Below are 18622 nucleotides of genomic sequence, written 5' to 3' on the forward strand. Positions count from 1 at the left end.
TGGTCACCTAATTTATGCTTTCTGTAACAGAAATGGCCTCATGTTGTCCCAAAGCAGGGTCATCTACTCCATGTGCAGAGGCCAGTACACACACAGAGTAGAGGTATTTTCTATTTATTGCATTTCTGCAGGGATGGGTGCTGGGTGGTAATCCACAAAGCTAGCACCCCAGCCTAAAAACTCTTAGGAATATTCATACGGTTCAAAACACAGAAATACACACCCTTAATTATAATTATTGGTTAGTACCTTATCTTAACAATTTCTATTGGTTAGTACAGTCTGTCACTTTCATTTAAAGTTACAAGGCCCTTTAATTGATGTGCGCATACTCCAGCACTGCGGCAGGGTAGTCCCAATTCAGCCCCAATTGAGTTGGTGGTCACGATCTCCCGCTGCCACCTTTACCTTTCCCCCAGTTACTGCAAATTCTTGTTGACTTTACGCCTTACCCAGCAGCTGTCTGGTTTTCAGCTGATTTCAGAGCCTTGTGTTGTGGAATGTTCCTTATTATCAGCATTCTGTTCTTCTACAAGGGTATATTCATTAGCAAGGCATTTATTGTTTATACCAAGTGTCTGGTTTCACAGGGCCTTGTGACTCTTTTACAGCTCTTCATTCTTACCTAATGAGAGGTTCTACCTTCTAAAATATATTTTACTTTTTTAAAAGTACATTCTGCCTTCTTAAAGTACATCACTCAGTCCGTTGCGAAGACAGCTCAATAAGCCCATGCCACCAGATAGGAGGTCCTTGGTGAGCGGGTAGTGGCAGTACTGACTAATCGGAGTTCTTGTTCACTGTGTGAGCTCCTCTTAGATATCTTAAACTGACTTTTTTTTTTCTTACATAGCACTTCTTTAAAGTCCATTACAACTTTACCAGTAACAGCCCATCTTTTGCAATGAATGTAATGAGAAATAACTTTTTGTGTAAATTACCTGCCTTTTCTTTTAAAAATTATCTTTCCTGATTGAGCTTTTTTTTTTCTCTTCCTCTCCTTTATTAAAAGCTCCTTTGGTGATAGTGTCTGCCTGGTTTGTTACTCAGAGCTCACACTTTTTCAGATTCACTGTGAGTCTTGCCTTTGAATTTCCCAGGAAAACAATGGCAGTTCCAGACTGATCTTTTTACCTGGCTGTAGCGTCCTCCCGTGCAGTTCTGTTCTGCCTTTTTCTTTATCAGAGATAGGCGACACATTCATCTGCCATTGGCACCATTGGGTATTTTTGCCAAACGTTTATAAGATTCAAGCCATGTAGTTCTGCCTCTATTGCCCCTTCACGTGCAATATTTCAGTGTGGTCATCTTTGGACTTGATGTAATACTTATTACTATGGTCTAAATTGCGTGACCTCTGGATTTCCTTTTATCAAATTCATTCTTTGTAACAAATAAGAACAAAAGCAAACCCCTCTATATACAAAATTAGGTGGTTTCTGAAAAACTGCAATCTGGAAACACATTTGTGATTTGGTGCAGATTTTCTGATCTTGTTCGTGATGTGCATTTGAAATCATCATATGAGGTGAACATTCATCATAGTGATCAAGGTTATGTTGTCTTTAGCATAAGATCCATGTGTTCCTACTTTATACCTCTTTAATTCTTACATGACTTTTTGTTTTTGTAGATAAATTGACACAATGTGGAGCAACAAGTCGAATGAGGTGCCTCTACAAAATCCGAGGCATAACCAAAACAAGGATTCTACCAGAGGTATGGATTTTCTCTGTTTTATTGCCTTGTTTTGGAGGATGTTTTATTCTGAGTTATTTGAAACTTTGGGGAGTTTTTACAGAAAGCATTCTTCTGCCTCAATTTGGAAGCTGAGACCATGTGTTACATGGCTTCCTTTTTGCAGAGGTAGCAGTTTCATACTCTGATCTGGAGAGTATTTGCTGGTCTGCATTAGGAATTGCCAGCCGAAGATATGGTTGCCAAGATGGCACAGAGACAGAATTTTTTTTTTTTGAGTGCTGTAGAGGAGCAGCAGTGCAGGAACAGAAATTTGGAACTGTAGGCTCTTGAATGAAGTGAAGAAGAGCCTGAGAGGCAGTTGCTCCTGACTCTTGCTCAGTTCCAAAGTGATGAAGGGCTAAAGACACTTGAAGAGCAGCAGTACATTATCACTAAGATGACTTGCAGAACTTTTGTCTCCCGGAACTGGAGAAAGCCTGTTAGCTTTTTACTGTCATGATTACTCTTTAATTTAGGAAGGAGGCGGGAGGAAGGGAAGTTAAAGTACATCCCTGAGAAGAGGAAAGCTCTAGTCTGTAGAACAGCTGAGTCGCATGTTAAGTCTGTGGTTCAAGATCAGTCTTATGATCTCCACTATGACAAAACTGGGCTCCAGAAGTTATTTTGAAAGTAGAGACAGATTTTTATTTTTTTCTGTAAGAGGACGTTATTGCTGATATGTTCAGTTTATTTTAAAATTACGTATCATGTGAAACTGAGGTGTTCTATAGACATCTCTTGGAGTCAAAGCAAAGGTGTTTCTATCCTACTTCCTTAATCCTCTTCCTTTGTGTTATCACATCTTACCTGAAATGAAATTGGCAGATTTTTTACTAGAAGGAAAAGACTTTTTTTTTTTTTGTGAACTCTCTAATGTTACTACTCTCCGTGGTTCTGACGCACATTAAGGTTTTGGATATTGCATTATGCAAACCATTAGATTAGAAGAAACCCGTTTGAAACCAAAAGAAGGGGGGAACTGATGGAGTAAATAGTTTTAAAGGAAAATACTACTGCATTCTACTGAACTGGATTATGCATAGAGCACGTGCTGTCTGTTTAGATTATAAGGCTGAAGTTGATTAGTGCCTCCTGTCTGTTCTTTGCAAACATTGCTTCTGTTTTGTTTATAGAGTGTAAATTCAAAAAGATTACTATTCAAAATTCACATGTTCAAAGCTTGGTTTTTAAGTAGAGTCTTTCAGTGACCATGTATTCATGCTTAGTTTATGGACGAAGAAAATGAAAGGGTTGGGGGGAAAGAAGTAGTTAAACCATAGCATGATGGAAAAATGTAAGATATTTGTGTTGGGGTAGATAACCAGCTTTATTTTATATTCTAAACATCTTCTATAATGTGTGGTAGATACAATTTCAAGTGTATTAATGCATTCAACCCAACTTAGTGAACTCATTAAATTTTACACTAAATATTTTATTGCTTTGTTAAGATGAGTCTTGACTAATAACAGCCTCTCATAGAGAAGATTTACAGGCTAAAATTGAGTCACTAAAAGAACTTCATTAGTGAGCCCATGAAAATTGTTTTGAAGCAACGTTTTATTTCCTTGTTTTCCCTGTACTAATGAGAAATTTTTTTCTTTGTTCTGCTCTATAAGATCTAACTGCAGCATGGGCTACTTTTTCTCAGACTAAGGCTGCTGTAAGTACTGATGTTTTCTTTTTTCTTTTTTTTTTTCCTTATTCCTTTTCAAATCAGGCTACAAAAGCTTTATCCAAAGTAGTATTTTGCTCAGTGATTGTATGTTAAACAAGTTCAAAATAGGGCAAGCGGGTGGAGTACATGCATGTTGAACATTGGATCTTGGAAAAAGTTTTCCACACACAGTCCATCACTGAGTCCAGCCTGGGACTTTTCCAGTGCCTGCCAGAAATGTGATAATGGTCCTGGGAGCTTGATATGGGTTGTATATATTGTATATATGTCATTGTTTTCTTATTAATATTATCATATTATTATTATTTGTTATTAATATTTCTCTCTCTCATTCTCTCTCTTCTCCGAAGGAAGAGAGGTTAAAGAGAGCATCTATCATTTGTCTTAAGGGCCAAGAAATTTTTGCCACAGCAAGCTTAGTCTTGAGTATAGTAATACCTGCTAAGTCTTGACTGTGATATTACCTTTCTATTTAAGAAAGCAATGACTTCTTATTTTTCTGAAAACTTGAAAAAATAAGTCTCCCCTGCTTGCCCAAACCAGTCAGAAACTGGATTAACACCAGCATATTTCATAATTTTCCATCTTTGAGCATTGCAATTGCTGTCTTTCTGTGGCAACCTAAGTGCTTAGATATCACACTAGTTTCTAAAACCTGGCTTCAGTGAAGTCAAACAGCTTGGTTTTTTGGGGAATTCATGTCTTTCCCATAGCTTTGTCCCTCTCTTTTATAATAGCTGAGCATCAGTGTGGGGTTTTACGCGTGGAATCTTGTATCATGCTCCATTTTGAATAGAGTATTAAGAATTTATTCCAAGTGGAATTAATATTTCATTCAGGCCAAGCGTTAAGACTCTGAATGGCATGTTATTATTAATTTTTTTCACAACAGCCTACTTATAGAAACAATACTACACAACAAAACCTAATTTAGATAATATTTTTAAACCAAACATCAATCTGATGTAGTTGCTGGCTGTAAGGCTATACAGTTTTGCAACATCAGCCTTGTGAAGTTGTTTTTGCCAGCAGTTTTATTCTTCATGAAAATGAGGAAGAATTTGTCACATTGAGGGGAAAAAATTGTAGCTTAAAAATTGAAAACAATATTCTAATTTGCATTACCTTCAAATTCTAGCTACGTCATATAGAGAACAAATTGGAAATAGCTCCCACCAGCACGGCTGTATTCGATTCTGTCATGGATGCCAAGAAGCCCTCTGCTAGCTCGAGCAGGAAAATAAGCAGAAAGGGTATGTATTATTGAGGCCACTGTGTGTAAGGCAGGATAAAGCCACTGCGTTCTGGGAAAATTTGATTTCTCTTTCCTGCCTCCCAAGTTGTCTCCTGCTAACGATCTTTATTTGTGAAACTCTAATTGCCCAGGATAAACTAATGTTTTCTTCCCTTAGCTTAGGAAGGAAAGTGTTCTATCATAGTCACTTGGTTAGAGGGAGTGACAGGACTTGCCCCGTGCTGTAAGTGAGCAGTGCTTATTCCATTCTGATACCATGTTTTTGTGGGGGTTTTGGATAACAATTGTATATTCCTATGTTTACACTGGACTAGCTGTTTATATTTATTAATGTTTGTCAACTGTTACACCCTGATAGAATGCTAAATCTGATGCTTCCTTTATTCCATTTAAGGAGTTCATTTGCTTGTAAGAAATAAGCCCTCGTTTTAAAAATTTAACTGTTTAGAGCATTCTGGTAGTGTGCTGCTGGGGAAGAACAGACAGATCGACCTCTAGTGGCAACACAGTCAAATTTCACAGATTTAATTCTCATTAATATTTAAGCATTATTATCTCTCTTTAAATATGATCATTGTTTCAAACACCTACCACATTGCTCCTAGTAGTTGAAATCAGCTTGTTAAAAAAGAGATGGAAATGCTGTTTTGGATTGCTGCTCAAACCCAAGAAAAACTGTGTTCTTAATTGTTCTGGCCCCGAGAGCTTTCTCTTTCTGGAGAGATAGGTACATAGAGGATTCTTTGGTTTCTCTTTCAGCTTCCCGGTCCTCCAGCCAAAATAAATCAAGCAAGGACAAGTCCTCACGCAGCCCTCTTCGAGCAACCACCCTTGAAAGCAATGTGAAAAAAAGCAATCGTGTAGAATTTCGTGAACCATTGGCTTCATACAGGTTAGTGCTTGGACAGTTGACTATTAAAAAAATATGCTAAGATCAGAATTAAGCTAATAGTGATGTTTTTGACAACTCCTCAAAAATTGATTTGCTCACCCACCTCCATGAGCAGCATGTGATGTTGGACAAAAATGTCTTCCTTTTAAAAAAAATTTTACAAATTTATTTTTTGTCCAATGAGTATGAGTTTGAAGTTGAATGTGTTGAAAAGGTCATCAAGTTGATGTGGCTGTGGCCTTCGTGGCCTGATAGGTTTGATAGGTATTTAGTTTCAGTAACAAGGACCAAAAAGGTATTTCCTCATCCTTTTTTGACTTTGTTTCATTAGTTCTTCAGCACATGCTCCCCAATGTATTACCATAAGACAGCGTAGAGCAAGAACATCTAGTACTAAAGATGCATTCAGTTTTTGTGTGTGTGAGAAATCCAAATAAAAACAATGGTATCAAAAAGAAAAAGTGGCAAAAAAGCCTTACAGGCCACAGAACATGGTGGGATGGGAGGAATGAAGGAAAACACGGAAAGACTCTTTTTCCTAGCCTGTGTTAAGTAATGTAGTGAATATAAGATGCCTCGAAAGCTTTCATAAAGAAACAGAACCTGCAGCAGAAATAAATGAGTTATAAATTGCTGTAATATCACAGCCTAGAAGACTTTTACCATAACTCCTCCAATTCCTTGTGTTTTATAAGCAGTGTGTGTTCTTTGCACAGGCATCCCTGATGAATAGCTTGGTAATATTTTTTTTTTAATGGGATTCTAACACACACTTTTTTTTTTTCTAAATGTTCTCCCAGTGAAATCAAATTGCTGTTGACTGATTAGAGTGGGACAGTGGTGGGTTTCTTTTAGTACCACTACATCTACATTAATAAATGTTATCCTGACATCTGAGTTTTGGTCATCTTTTCCACTTCTTGTGTCAGTTGTAAGGTTCTTCTCCTTCCTTGTTGCATGGGAGGCTGATTTGGATCAGTTGTGTAGTCTTGGGTAGGTTTTGTTAATTGAGTAGCTCTGTTGTCTACCCTGTCTGAAATAACTTACTTGCATCAGTTATTTGTTTTAAAAACATGTAGTAAATTTAACAGACTTCATTATATCCAATTATATCTAATTGAAAGAATAGCTTTCTTACAGTAAGAAGACTGTGTGGCATTGGGGAGATTAATTTGGCGATTAACATTAGAGCTGCTACGGTAACACGTTACTCCTTTACTGAGAACAGCATGTAGTCAATGCTTAAAGTGTACATAGGAAAGCAAAACCAGAATAATGGGTAGAACCATCTCTCTGTGTGTATATTTATATACGCTTTTGGTGAAATTCTATGCAATTAAACCACTCAACTTTTATGTGTATTGGTAATGATTACTACACTATATAAGAGGAGTGTGCTACTAGAGAGAGGTAGACGGTTTCGTAAGTACAATGTTATAACCTGTCTTAAATGAGTTCTTTAAACACGCTTGCTGAGGAAGCAAGCCAGGTATCTTAGGTGCTGGATTTTCACATCTTCAGCCCCTCATCAGTAAAAATATTAAATACATTTTTGTCCTAACAACATAGGTACCATGTGTCTATTCAAATATAGAGTCTGTTTGGTTTTTTTTTGTGGAAAAAATGCTAAGAGGTCCTTTGTTGAATTTCTAAGCTCTCAGTAAATTTTACATTTGTTGCAATACAGCCAGTTCACTCTGAAGTTCTTGCCAGGGATTGCCTCTTTACTGCTCAAATACAGGGCAGGAGGTTTTGGTGCAATTTATTTATTTTCCCAACTAATGAATGTGCTGTTGAGGAGCTGTGCTTGTGTGCATTGCTTTGTTTTAGAGCACATAAAATAATTATGCATCTTTTAAATTTTACATTTTGGTTTTTATTTAAAGCTTTTTTAAATTGAAGGGCAACATTACTGCTTGCTGATTTTCTAAATGCCCTAATTTCAGCTCTTCAACTTTATATATAGTCCTGTTCAGACAGAGAGTGCAGAAATTGAGATTTGGAACAGAAACCTTTCAGTTTCATCAGACTTGCACTATTAAATGTGTGGTGATCAGACTTTAAAAGAACTTGCTTTTAAAGTGGAGACAAGGTATAGGAAGTAATTCTTTTAGTTAATGAACATGCTGATTGCTGGGTTGGAAGGTCCTACAGTTGTGTTTCTGATGGTGGCTTTTTTTGGTTTTCCTTCTATGACATCAGGGATACATATAGTTCTCTGCCTTATCACAGTTCTAGCCAGCTTGAGGCCAAGCAACTGCTCTCTGGTTTGGACTTCAGCGAAGCAGAAGGGAAGACTGAAGTAACAGGCCGTATGATACATGACCAAGATGAACGGGATCTACACAGCAGAGATTTTGAAAGCCCGTGTTCTTCGGCTGCAGATGAGACTGTTGTTAGGTATTTGAATGACCGACCAGCAATTGATGCCTTGCAGAATAATGAGGCATTTCTTAAGGTTGCAATCCCTCCAAGATTGGAAGAGGAAAAAGCTAGTGGCTCCAGAGGAGATTCGAGTAGCACTAAAACTCCTCAGAGTAACACATCCCAGGACAGTGAACTGAAAGTGTCTTCCCCTTCTGCCACGAGTACTTCTAGTGCTCATAGGCTGGAAATCTTGAAACGGCGGCAGCATGATGCTAAGTTGGAGAAGCTGAAGGAGCGGATTCGAAAGCAGTGGGAGCATTCTGAAGAACTAGGTGGCAGAGGGCAGCGCTTGGGATATGCTGAGCAACCTGTCGTGATCACAAATGTGGAGAATGCGGTGACTCCCAAAGTCAGGAAAGTGACAGCTGCACCTGCTGCTCCATCATACAGAGGTACGGAGGTGCAGAATCCCTCTCCGTTGGTTATACGTGGTGGAGGAGTGGAGTTCGATTCATTGAGCAACATCTTAAAGCATGAACACGACTCATAGCTGTGTTTGGGCAACATGGGAGGGGATAGCATGGTTTGATAATAGATATGGGCAAGAAAGAAAATAAATTCTTGCCAATTTACAGAAGTGTGGATTATTTTGAAATTCTTCCTGTCTCTTCTTACAAATTACTATTAAAAAAGCAGCTCTCTGTATTAGTGTTTGGGTTTATTTCAATGTGGTTTTTTTATGGTCCCAGAGTTTAGTAACATTGTATTGATTGAGAAAGCCTTTTACATTTTTAATGATCTCTTCTTCACCCAGTCAGATGTTTTTCAACTATGAGCAATTGGCAGACTGGTATATTGCTTTCTTCTAACTTAGCATTAGAAATTCAAGTAGTTCCTTTCTTACTTGGCAGTTTCCCGCCCTGCCCACCCTGAAAAAGCTTTATTTACATTTTATGCACATACTTTAAACTGTTGAATTGTTTACTTTCAGGTTTCAATCCCACTGAAACGAAGATTCGCACTCCAGATGGAAAGATCTGGCGTGAGCAAGAATTTCACATTAGTCGGGAGCTATATAGAGATATAGCACTCCAGTTAACAGGTGAGACACAAACTGAATTGATTAAACCGCACAACCTTCTTGAAGAGGCAGAGAAATATATTTTGTATGAGTAATGAAAACAAAACATCGAAGCAATGAGTGTTAAATATATTGTACTTCTCTCCACAGGAGGAGTAACTTGTTGAACCCTAAAATTAATTATAAAAGCCCTTCTACCCATTCTCTCATTAAAATACTTTTAGTAGAAAGCCAATACTGAAAAGAATCAAATTAAGGCTTCTTTGAAACAAGAAAACAAAAAGTCTTCATTAGAACAATTTTTGTTTAACTTTGTAACATTTTTATACATGTTAGCATGAATGAATGCAGTTTCCTGTTTTAAAGGACAAAACCAAATCACTTTTGGCTTTGATGAAACCTGTATTATCCCATGGGAACAATTTAGGTATTTCTGAATTCTGCTTCTTTCAATATGGTGTTAACAAATTGTCGGTCCTCAAGCTTCTGTAGGAATTGTTAGTGATTTAGTAGGAACGTATAGGTAGCTAATTGGGAGATGGGGGGCATCTGCTGTGGAAAGTCTCTGGGAATACTTATTTAAAATGAAGCAGGTAGCCTGCAGTAAAGGGGTATGCCTTCAGCTATGTGTGGTGGTGAGACTCTATGGAATTAGGTTGGTTTATTATCTCTGAACTTGTAGAACTTTATTGCTTTATATCAGAATTATCCAAGTCTTGAAGTTCTTGGAGAAATCTGTGTCCCAGGGATTTGTACACATTACACATGGATTATTTTTTTTTAGAGTTCTTACCCACAGGAGGGGGAGAACTGGTAGACCAGAAGAAGATTGAAGAAACTTTTTAAATAATTTAGATTTCATTTCTTCTACAACTCTTTTACCTTCAATATTATGAGGCTTGAATATGATATGGGAAGGGAGACTGGGTAACTTTGCAGTGGTAAATTAACAGAACATTACATTTTGGGGTTTATTCTACGTGAAGATGTAGGAGGGGATGTTGAATGCTAGAAGCTCAGAAAACTGTTACTCATTCCTCTTTGCTTAATGGTCTTTTGAAAAACATTAAATATAGTTACTGCAAAATAGCAACACAGGAAAAGAGATCTTTTTTAGGTGATGAACTCATTTAGCAATGCTGTCTTCTGACGCTTAAAAGTGTGAGCAAAGATGATAAAAAAAAACCAAACTGTATATTTGCTTGACAGTTATGCTGCTAAAAGACCAAAACAGTAATACATGCTTTATGTTTTCAAACGTACTGCTTCAAGATACACTCTTTATTAATTTTTCACTCTGGAAAACTGTGGTACCATTGGCAGCTCCTTTCTCTGGATGATGTAGGGTAGAATGCCCAAGTGTGTTTTTTGATTTACTAGGCTGGTTACAGTGGAGCGCTGTAAGGTTGAATTGCTTTTGACTGACTGAGTTGGGGGAAGGGGAGGAGATCAGATGAATAAAAAGGAAGGGAATGGAAAATAAAATCCCTTGAGAACCTCCAGTTGTGCAGCTTAAGACTTTGCTTATTTAAAATAACATTTCTCATTGGTCAAAACATTTAGGATTGGAGGACAATGTGATGAGATTGTAAACCTGTAGGTGTCTTTGTTGATAGTATAGTGGCTGATATAGGAACAATATAGACTTCAGTTTTCTTTTGGTTATACAGCTTGACAAGGTGCTGAGGAATTTTTCTGGGATCACTCATTAAAAACGTTCAGAAAGAAGAGCCACTTCTTTTCAGTAAAAGTGTTTTTCAAATACTCTATTCAGCATCAGTCCATGACAGTAATGCTATATTTCTAAAGACTTTTCATCTATGCTAGCTTTTTTCAATTTTTTTTTTTTTTTAATTTTTATAAGCATAATGTGATTCATGAGCTCTTTATAGAAATCCAAATTTTTGAAAAATTTCATTGAAGAGGTCCAATTAAAAAGGTGTTTAGATCATGTGTTCAGTGGACTTCTATTTACAAAAGGAAGGAGCTGTGTGTGTGTGTCCAGCCGTACGCCTGTCCTGATGGCCCGTGTAGAACAGCTGTCATGGAACGTGTCTTCTTTCTGACCTGAAAAGATTATATTGAATAGCTGATTCCAAGTAATCAAGTGCTGGTGCTGCACATAATACATACTGTAGAAGTATTTTTAGGTTGTCAGATTATCTATCCATGTGTTAATTCTGTATTAAAGTTACAGCATGTGGAGTTTTGTGTGTGTACAGTCAGTTTTATCAAAACTGTTCCATGCTCTCTAGTGCTAAAATAAGCTATAAAATCTCTAATATCTACAGAAGCATTGTTCTCTACTACAACATGACTTTTACAAGGAGCGTAGACCATGCAGAATGTCTGTATCTTGGTTTAGTAGTTAGACTAAAAGATATTGTATGGACCTTGAGCTTCCAGTAATTCTGTCTTAAAGATATTCGGGATTTGCTGTACTAGAACAAAATTGCTATAATATGAATAGATTGAGTGGGAAGCAGCCTGCAGTTTCCTGGTATCGGGAACTGTTTGTGACTGAAAAGAGGCGAGGAGGCAGTCTAGATTTCTGCAGATGCAGTCACTGAGGCCTCTGGTACTTGATGCATTGATTCTGTCTTCCTTGTGCTTGTTGTCAGCCTCAAAGAGAACTGGAAAATTTGTAAGGGAAGGATATTGAGAGGGAGAAAGACTCTTAAATTTCCATTCTCGCATCCTTTAATACAACCTGTTATTTTGTCTCTGATATTTTTATGGGCATCCATCAGAGAGTGGATTCAGCTGAAATTAAGGGCTGTTAAAACTAGTATTGATACCTAAATAATAAAGCTTCAGATCTGTCTGTGGGGGGGTTTAGGTTGTCTAATCAAATTCTTTATAGAAGAGGAGCAAGCAAACAATGGTAACGGTAGCCTTAGCTTTGGGGGGATTAAGAATAGAGCATCTTCAAGGCAGGTAAATTAAAGTACTTGAACAAAATCTTTGAAAATATCTAGCATTGACTGCTGAGACTGAGCAGACAGCTTGTCTGTCCTTCTTGAGCAATGCTTGTCTCTGCTTTGTACCTTAGGCAGCTGTGGCAATTGAGCCACATCCCAGGTCTTCTTTTTGTTCTTTACCCTAACGTGAAAACATGGTAAATTATGACACTATCTTTGGTAAGTGTTCCTAGCATCTCTAAAGCCTAGAATCTAATTGTCTTGTAGATGAGGGCTTAGGTGATTCAGAATAATTCTGCATCACTGAGTGGATTCTGCGATAGGTTTTGCGGGAAGTAGAGCGCACAGGTATCCTGTCTTTCATGCTCTGGCATGGAGGCAACGAGTGAATGTGCTCTCATGCGTTAATGTGGAAGCAGCAGCCCGTGTGTTTCAGGAGTGAAGGGACTACGTGTCCTTGTGGAACATTAATACTGTAAAATGTAGTAGATACTACAGATAGATAGAACCAACAATTGTTCTTGTCAAACTGTCAACATTTCTTTTAAAACTGGAAATGAATTTTGTAAAGATCTGCTGTGGTGTTGCTGTGGCTTCTCTGTGTTCCAGTGCATAGGTAAACACCACTTGATTCAAAATTTTAATGCTATGAGAATTTTAAAATGCTGGACTGGAAGTAATCTATCTCAGTATTTGCTCTGGGAGAGTCAGTGAATTTTCATGTATTTCTCTGAGTTCTGCTTTTTCGAAGTAAATGTTGAAGCAAGCTTGTTATTCTGTGTTCTTTCCTGTGGGGTATCACTTAACAGCTTCTGTTTGTTTTTAGAGGATTCAACAGTGAAAGAAAAACCCAGTGAGAGAAACAAAGAGAAAAAAGCATCCAGACCAGTGCGGAAGGTGCAAAAACTGACACGGTTGTCAAGCTCAGAGTCCAAACAAGGTGACTAGCTCTACTGTAGAAGGAAGACTGTCACTTGTCCTTCAGATACGAGTTTTGTCTCAAGAAATAAAGAAAAATTAAAGCGTATTGCTTTCAAAGTCTTCTCCGATATGCAACAATGCTGTTGTAGTGTGTTTGTAGACTGTACGCTGCACTGGGGTTATGTATGTTTTTGTTGTTGGTTGGTTGGCTGTGTGTGCTTTTTTGGGTTTGTTTTAATTTTCTGCCTTTCCACTTGCTCTTTGTGCCTTATGGAAACTGCTGAAGAGTGTGTGTGTCTTTGCAGGGCCAACACAGACAAAAAGTAGCAGTAGCCCTGTTGTGGATCCTGCTTCTGTTTTGCTTGTGTTGAAGAGGGTTAGCGCCAGACTTACAGCTCCAAGAATAATGCTGAGAGGAGGAACGGAGATGATATTAAAATCAGTGCCAGTGAGACTTGCCGAGTTGCCCTCATCTGCGAGGAGGGGCTGCAGTGAAAGCTCTTCTCTTGTACAGTTTCTCAATGGGGAAGCAGAGGTTGTCTTTCTGGCTCTTCTCTGGCTGTTGTTCTTCTATGCCTTATGTCAAGTTGTTGCTGTCCTGCAACTTCAGTTATGGCTTGACCCATTCCTATTTTTTCCAGTTAGTAAAAGAATATAAAAGCACGTTCCCTGGCAAGTCTTACAAATCTTGATATTTATAAAGGAAAAGTTTCTTTCTTTTACTAATTAAGATTTTATGATTTTTTTTTTTTTAAATTTCCACTGTTGTATGACATTTCCACTGTCTATTAAATAAAATTAAAGTACTTAGAGAAGGTCAGGTGAGCCGATTACTGTAGAGTAGTACCTTATAGGAGAAAATCAAATTAACTGCAGTGGAATTCTCTCAGTGCCTCTTAGTTTTCCAGTCGCATTATTGTTTGATATTGTAAGTAGCAAAAGGATTGGGAGGAATTCCATACCTGCTTCATGTTTGGTTTTAGTTTTCATACAAAGTAAACATTTATGACTGCAGTCACACTACAGAGTAAATTTTTTTCCCCTTTAAATATCTGCAATGTTAATCTTGCACCCTTTAAGATTTTATATTTCTCTTTACATAAAGTGACCCATAATCAGTAAAGGCTTTGAAGGAGGCCTATTAAGGAAAAAAAAAGCTGCTTTTAAAAAGTTGCTGCAAAGGGTTTTTGAGAGTAAATATGCGCTTCTGCATGCTGTAAGTCATGAAGCTGCATGTAAATATTTTGTTCTGATAATGAATGCAAATATTTAAAAGTAAGTGATAAGCATGGATTTGCTCCTTCCTGTAAGGAACTCTACTAAACTAACTTATATTTTTGTGACAGTTCCAAGTGAGGGAGGAGCACAGAGAGCGTTTGGCAATGGTTATTCTCCGTAATGGATTAAATGTGAGGAGAATGATGGCCTGAAATCCCTAGAAGATAAGAACCAGATCTAAGTGGCGTATCCATGATGGTCTGTCCTCCTCCAGTCATAGCAATAATAAACTGCTTAACATAGCCAAGGCTATAAATAGCCACAGCTCATATTCTGCTCCGTTAGCGTGTTTTAGTTCAAACAGCTGACTTGAAATGGAAGATGAGACTTTACGCTGCCTTTTTAAACGCACACAGAAGTAATTGATAACAGCGGGTCAGGCAAGAGTACCCCTTGAGTTGATAAGTCTGTTTCAAAGAGGCTTGTAGTGATGTGTTTCAACTGACAGATTTATAAAATACTTACATAATTTACAATGCAAGCAAGGAGTACTGTTAGTAAATGAATGAATAGTGGGCTACAGTTCTGACTGAACAGGTTTCCTCCTCCTGATTTAAAATAACAAAAAGAAAATAAAGGTGGGGGCTGGGACTGAGGACTGGGATTACCAAAACACTGTTGGTCTGCTGTTCTGGATTTCACTTGAAGTTGCTTTGGTATCATGTCTTTGAAGTCCTGTTGGGCCCAGAATACGGTGCTCTGTTGTTTGCTGTGTTGTGTTCATGCTGCTGTGTCTGCGTTTGTGAAGGCAGTGCTGTCAGAGGTAGAAACTGAAACTGACTGGTTAGACATCAGCTGTCTAACTGACAGTTACTGACATCAAATCGGGTACTCGGCTACTTTTCTAGCAATAAAAATACTGCTAAATGGTCTGAATTAGATTTTTAATACTTTTTATATGATGCTTTTCTTCAAAGATCTTTAAGGTCATTATTTCCAAAAAAGATTAATAATATTGGAAGTTAGTGAGATGAAAGCTGAGTTGAATAAACCCAGCATTTAATCTAACCAATATTAGGTAAAGATGCAACTGTACCCAGTTTTTATCATTTAATTATATGTAGGATGATAAAATAATACTATTAACATTTTGATTGGGTTTCTGTCACCTGCAAGGTAGCCTGTTCTTGAATTAAGGGGTGTATCTTAACTATTTTCAGTTATGGTACAGAAATCCCAGCTAGAGGACATTGAGTTAGTACTGGCACAGAAAAACTGCTGCTTGGTATTTTTTTAACCTCCTCAGAAGACACCTGTCTCAACAACTAATGATCTGTAAAAAAATCTCTGAAGTTGTTTTTTTTTTCTAGAATATCATCTAATATTCTTTTAATATGAAGGTGAATTGTTTTTTCATCTCCCATCTTCATTTTGTTCTCCTTAAAACATTTTAGATACTTTTATCTTTTTTTTGTTTGTTTTTTAAGTGGAGGTGAACAGCTGCTTCTCAGACCTCTACAAATATTTCAGGTCTCCCCCAGTAACGTTTGCTTGTATGTTTTAGACCTGTATAACCCTTTTTTCTTTTTCTAAATGAGTTTTGTAGGGCTTTAATGTGCTTACAGTATATCTTGGATTTTTACGTTGTGTTCTGTGTAGGCATGAAGCACTGATAGTTGTGTGATTCAGCTGTTGAGTGGTACATCACTGTTACGACTGTTTTGTGTAACTGCAGCCATATGACTTACGCAGAACCAAATGGTATAGAAATGATTAACGGTTGCAATAAATGCTTCTTTTGGACATGTTGGAAAATCTCTCCAGTGCTTGACTTTTATTTATTACTTATTGCGCAGGTGGAAACTATGTAATAAGTGCATCCTCCTGGCGGGAGGGACAAAAGCTAGTAAAAAAGATACTGGGTCCAGCTCCCAGAATAGAACAGGACAGAAGAGCTGTATCTAGTGACAGAACGGGACGAGAGAGAGCTGCCAAGTCTGGTAAGTTGTACTTTTATCACTGGACTTTTTTCATTGTTCTTAATTTATTATATAACACTGCATGTCTGGAAAATAAAACAGACTTCTGAGGTAGAATGTAATCAGTTTCTCATTAAAACAACTCCTATTTTTAACCTAGGATTCGAGGGGGGATACTTTTGTTCACATCCGTGACTGGGATGCTTAACCTCTCTTCCTGAGTAGATTATGAACTTTTCTTGGTGTCATGGGAAGCCTGCCCTGCCCATGTGACTTGACAATCAGTACGTGCTTTTCCAGCGCTCAGGAGCTCTGGAAAAGGTGGGAAGAAGGTTGCAACCAAAAATATTGCGTCACCTGCAATCTCTGTTTGCCTCTTGAAGCCAGTGGGGAGAAGAACGGCTAGAAGTGGTCCACAGACCACACGAATTTTCCAGATGTGCTGCATATAATATGTAAGATATGGTTGGTCATCCCTGTTTTACAGACATTGTGGTTCTTCCAGATACTATGTAATGACATGCATGTGCATCATAAATCTTCATTGATTTCTCCACCAGCCCTTTTCAGAATTTATCCAGAATCTCAGAGAGGGCAATTAAAGGATGATGTTAGCTGCTGTGCTTATAATGCCTGTGAGGTGGTGAGGCTGGTAGGAGTATAAAGGATGTGAGCTCAGTCTAAGCAAAGGCTGCTATATTCAGACCATGACACTGAATGGAGCAAAAGCATGTTTACTGTGAGATCTGCACTCCTCCCTCATCCTCACTTTTGCAGCTGTTTCAGTGATGGCACGTGGTTCCTAAATTTGATTTTTACCTGAAATATTTGACAAATCTTATTCTTTAGCAGGCTGTATTGGAAGGACAGGTTCAGATTCTAGACTGGATGTTACCCGTAAAACCTCTTCAAGAAGTTCTGAAAGGCCAAGGATTAAAGTACGGTCTGAGAACAACCTGAAGAAACTGGAAGCTGCTCTTCCAGATGGTAACCAAGAAGATCATGGCTCTGTAAATAAGGACTTCCTGCCTGTGGAGATACGTGGAATTCTCGATGACTTGCAGTTGGATTCCATGAGTACAAAGCAAGAGAAAGATGTGGAAAAGCAGAATCAGAAATCTGTTTTGCCTGCTCAAAATGCCAGGAGCCACAGTCCAACCAAAAGGAAACCGGACAAGATAGCTGCCAGTGAAGAGCCTCAGGTGATCTCTAAGAAACGTCACTATGATACGGATGAGGTTCGTCAGTATATCATCAGGCAGCAAGAAGAGAGGAAGAAGAAGCAGAACGAAGAGAAGAAAGCACAAAAGGAGGCAACGGAACAGAAGAACAAAAGGCTCCAGGAGCTCTACAGAAAGCAGAAGGAGGCTTTTACTAAAGTGAAGAACGTGCCTCCTACTGAACCTTCAGCAGCCAAACGGTTACAGGAAACCTATTCTAAACTATTGCTGGAACGTACACTTTTAGAAGAGCCACCTCAGCTGCCTACAGTGCAAGAAGCACAGGTATAGCTGATTCACTAACTTAATGTGTTGCAGTTGTTTGCAGGAATAGGAGGTCATATGTTTAGGAAGGTCATGACTTGTTCTGGTCTGGCTATCAGTTAAGAGAAAGGATACAAAGAAAACTGTAATTTTTGCTTAAACGTAACGGTTTTGATCCAGAGCCTCTTTGCTAGTGGCCGCTTCTTGGCACAGCAAGGCCTATTAGAAAGGTGAATGGAAATATTTTTATTATAAATAGAAGTAAAATTATGGATATTAGTTAACAGTAGCTAGAAATGTTGGCTTTTAAGAAAACTGTAAATATCAGTAAAGCTATGAATGGAAGAGCTTTGTTTGAAGTTGCTTTCAATCAGTGGACAAAATTCATCAGCAGTGAGTTAAATAAGTTTGCTAATCAGAAACTGAATGTAAAAGAAGATTAGTGTATAGTAAAAGGCTAATATCATTTTGATGTGTTTGGCTGAACTCGTTCAGTATGTGAGCAAAGCTTTTTTTCCCAGTACATTCTGCTGAAGCAAAAGCGTGTCTTCTTTTTTTAAGTCTTCGTGTGGTAGGAAAGATGTGATACTACACTGAGACATGCAAGCCTTTTCACTTTTAATGAGACAAGAGCTTCTAAACTCCTGCAGACTTCTGAAAATGCGTTTTTCTGGTTGTCTTTGTTTCTAGCCCAGACCTGGTTATCAACCATCTGGGGAATCTGACAAAGAAAACAAGGCTCAAGAGCGTCCTCCTAGTGCATCTTCAAGCAGTGACATGTCGCTTTCAGAACCACAGCAACCGCTACTGAGGTGAGCCATTGTGATCCTTTTGAGAGAGAGGTGAAAATAGACTAGACTCTTAACGTTCGTGTTCTAGTGAGAGAGTAGTTACCTTTATGGCAATTTTAACATTTTCTGGCAGTAAAGAGGAATCTGATGCAGGAAAGCAGATGACAATTTTGGCTATGGGTATTTAATAAAGAGATAAAGTGAATGGTGGTTGCTGTTAATCTTTTGCTGACATCAAGGGCATGTGCATTTCATATTGGGAGACTGCATTTCCTCTGTCATTGCTATCGAGCAA

At 38.1% G+C, this 18622-nt stretch overlaps 1 protein-coding gene across 1 annotated transcript in view; it reads left to right on the plus strand.

Moving 5' to 3' along the window:
* Positions 1 to 1646: 1646 nt before the first annotated feature.
* Positions 1647 to 18622, plus strand: part of CEP350 (centrosomal protein 350) — a 63702-nt gene continuing 46726 nt past the window's right edge. Inside the window, exons 1-10 of the mRNA XM_074151769.1 lie at positions 1647 to 1719; positions 3360 to 3403; positions 4557 to 4671; positions 5397 to 5565; positions 7768 to 8384; positions 8924 to 9026; positions 12744 to 12874; positions 15930 to 16073; positions 16902 to 17557; positions 18227 to 18348. Of these exons, the coding sequence (XP_074007870.1) occupies positions 1647 to 1719; positions 3360 to 3403; positions 4557 to 4671; positions 5397 to 5565; positions 7768 to 8384; positions 8924 to 9026; positions 12744 to 12874; positions 15930 to 16073; positions 16902 to 17557; positions 18227 to 18348 (2174 nt within the window). The remainder of the gene's footprint in view (positions 1720 to 3359; positions 3404 to 4556; positions 4672 to 5396; positions 5566 to 7767; positions 8385 to 8923; positions 9027 to 12743; positions 12875 to 15929; positions 16074 to 16901; positions 17558 to 18226; positions 18349 to 18622) is intronic.

This window comes from Numenius arquata, chromosome 8, assembly GCF_964106895.1.
Source record: "Numenius arquata chromosome 8, bNumArq3.hap1.1, whole genome shotgun sequence".
Taxonomy (NCBI): Eukaryota; Metazoa; Chordata; class Aves; order Charadriiformes; family Scolopacidae; genus Numenius; species Numenius arquata.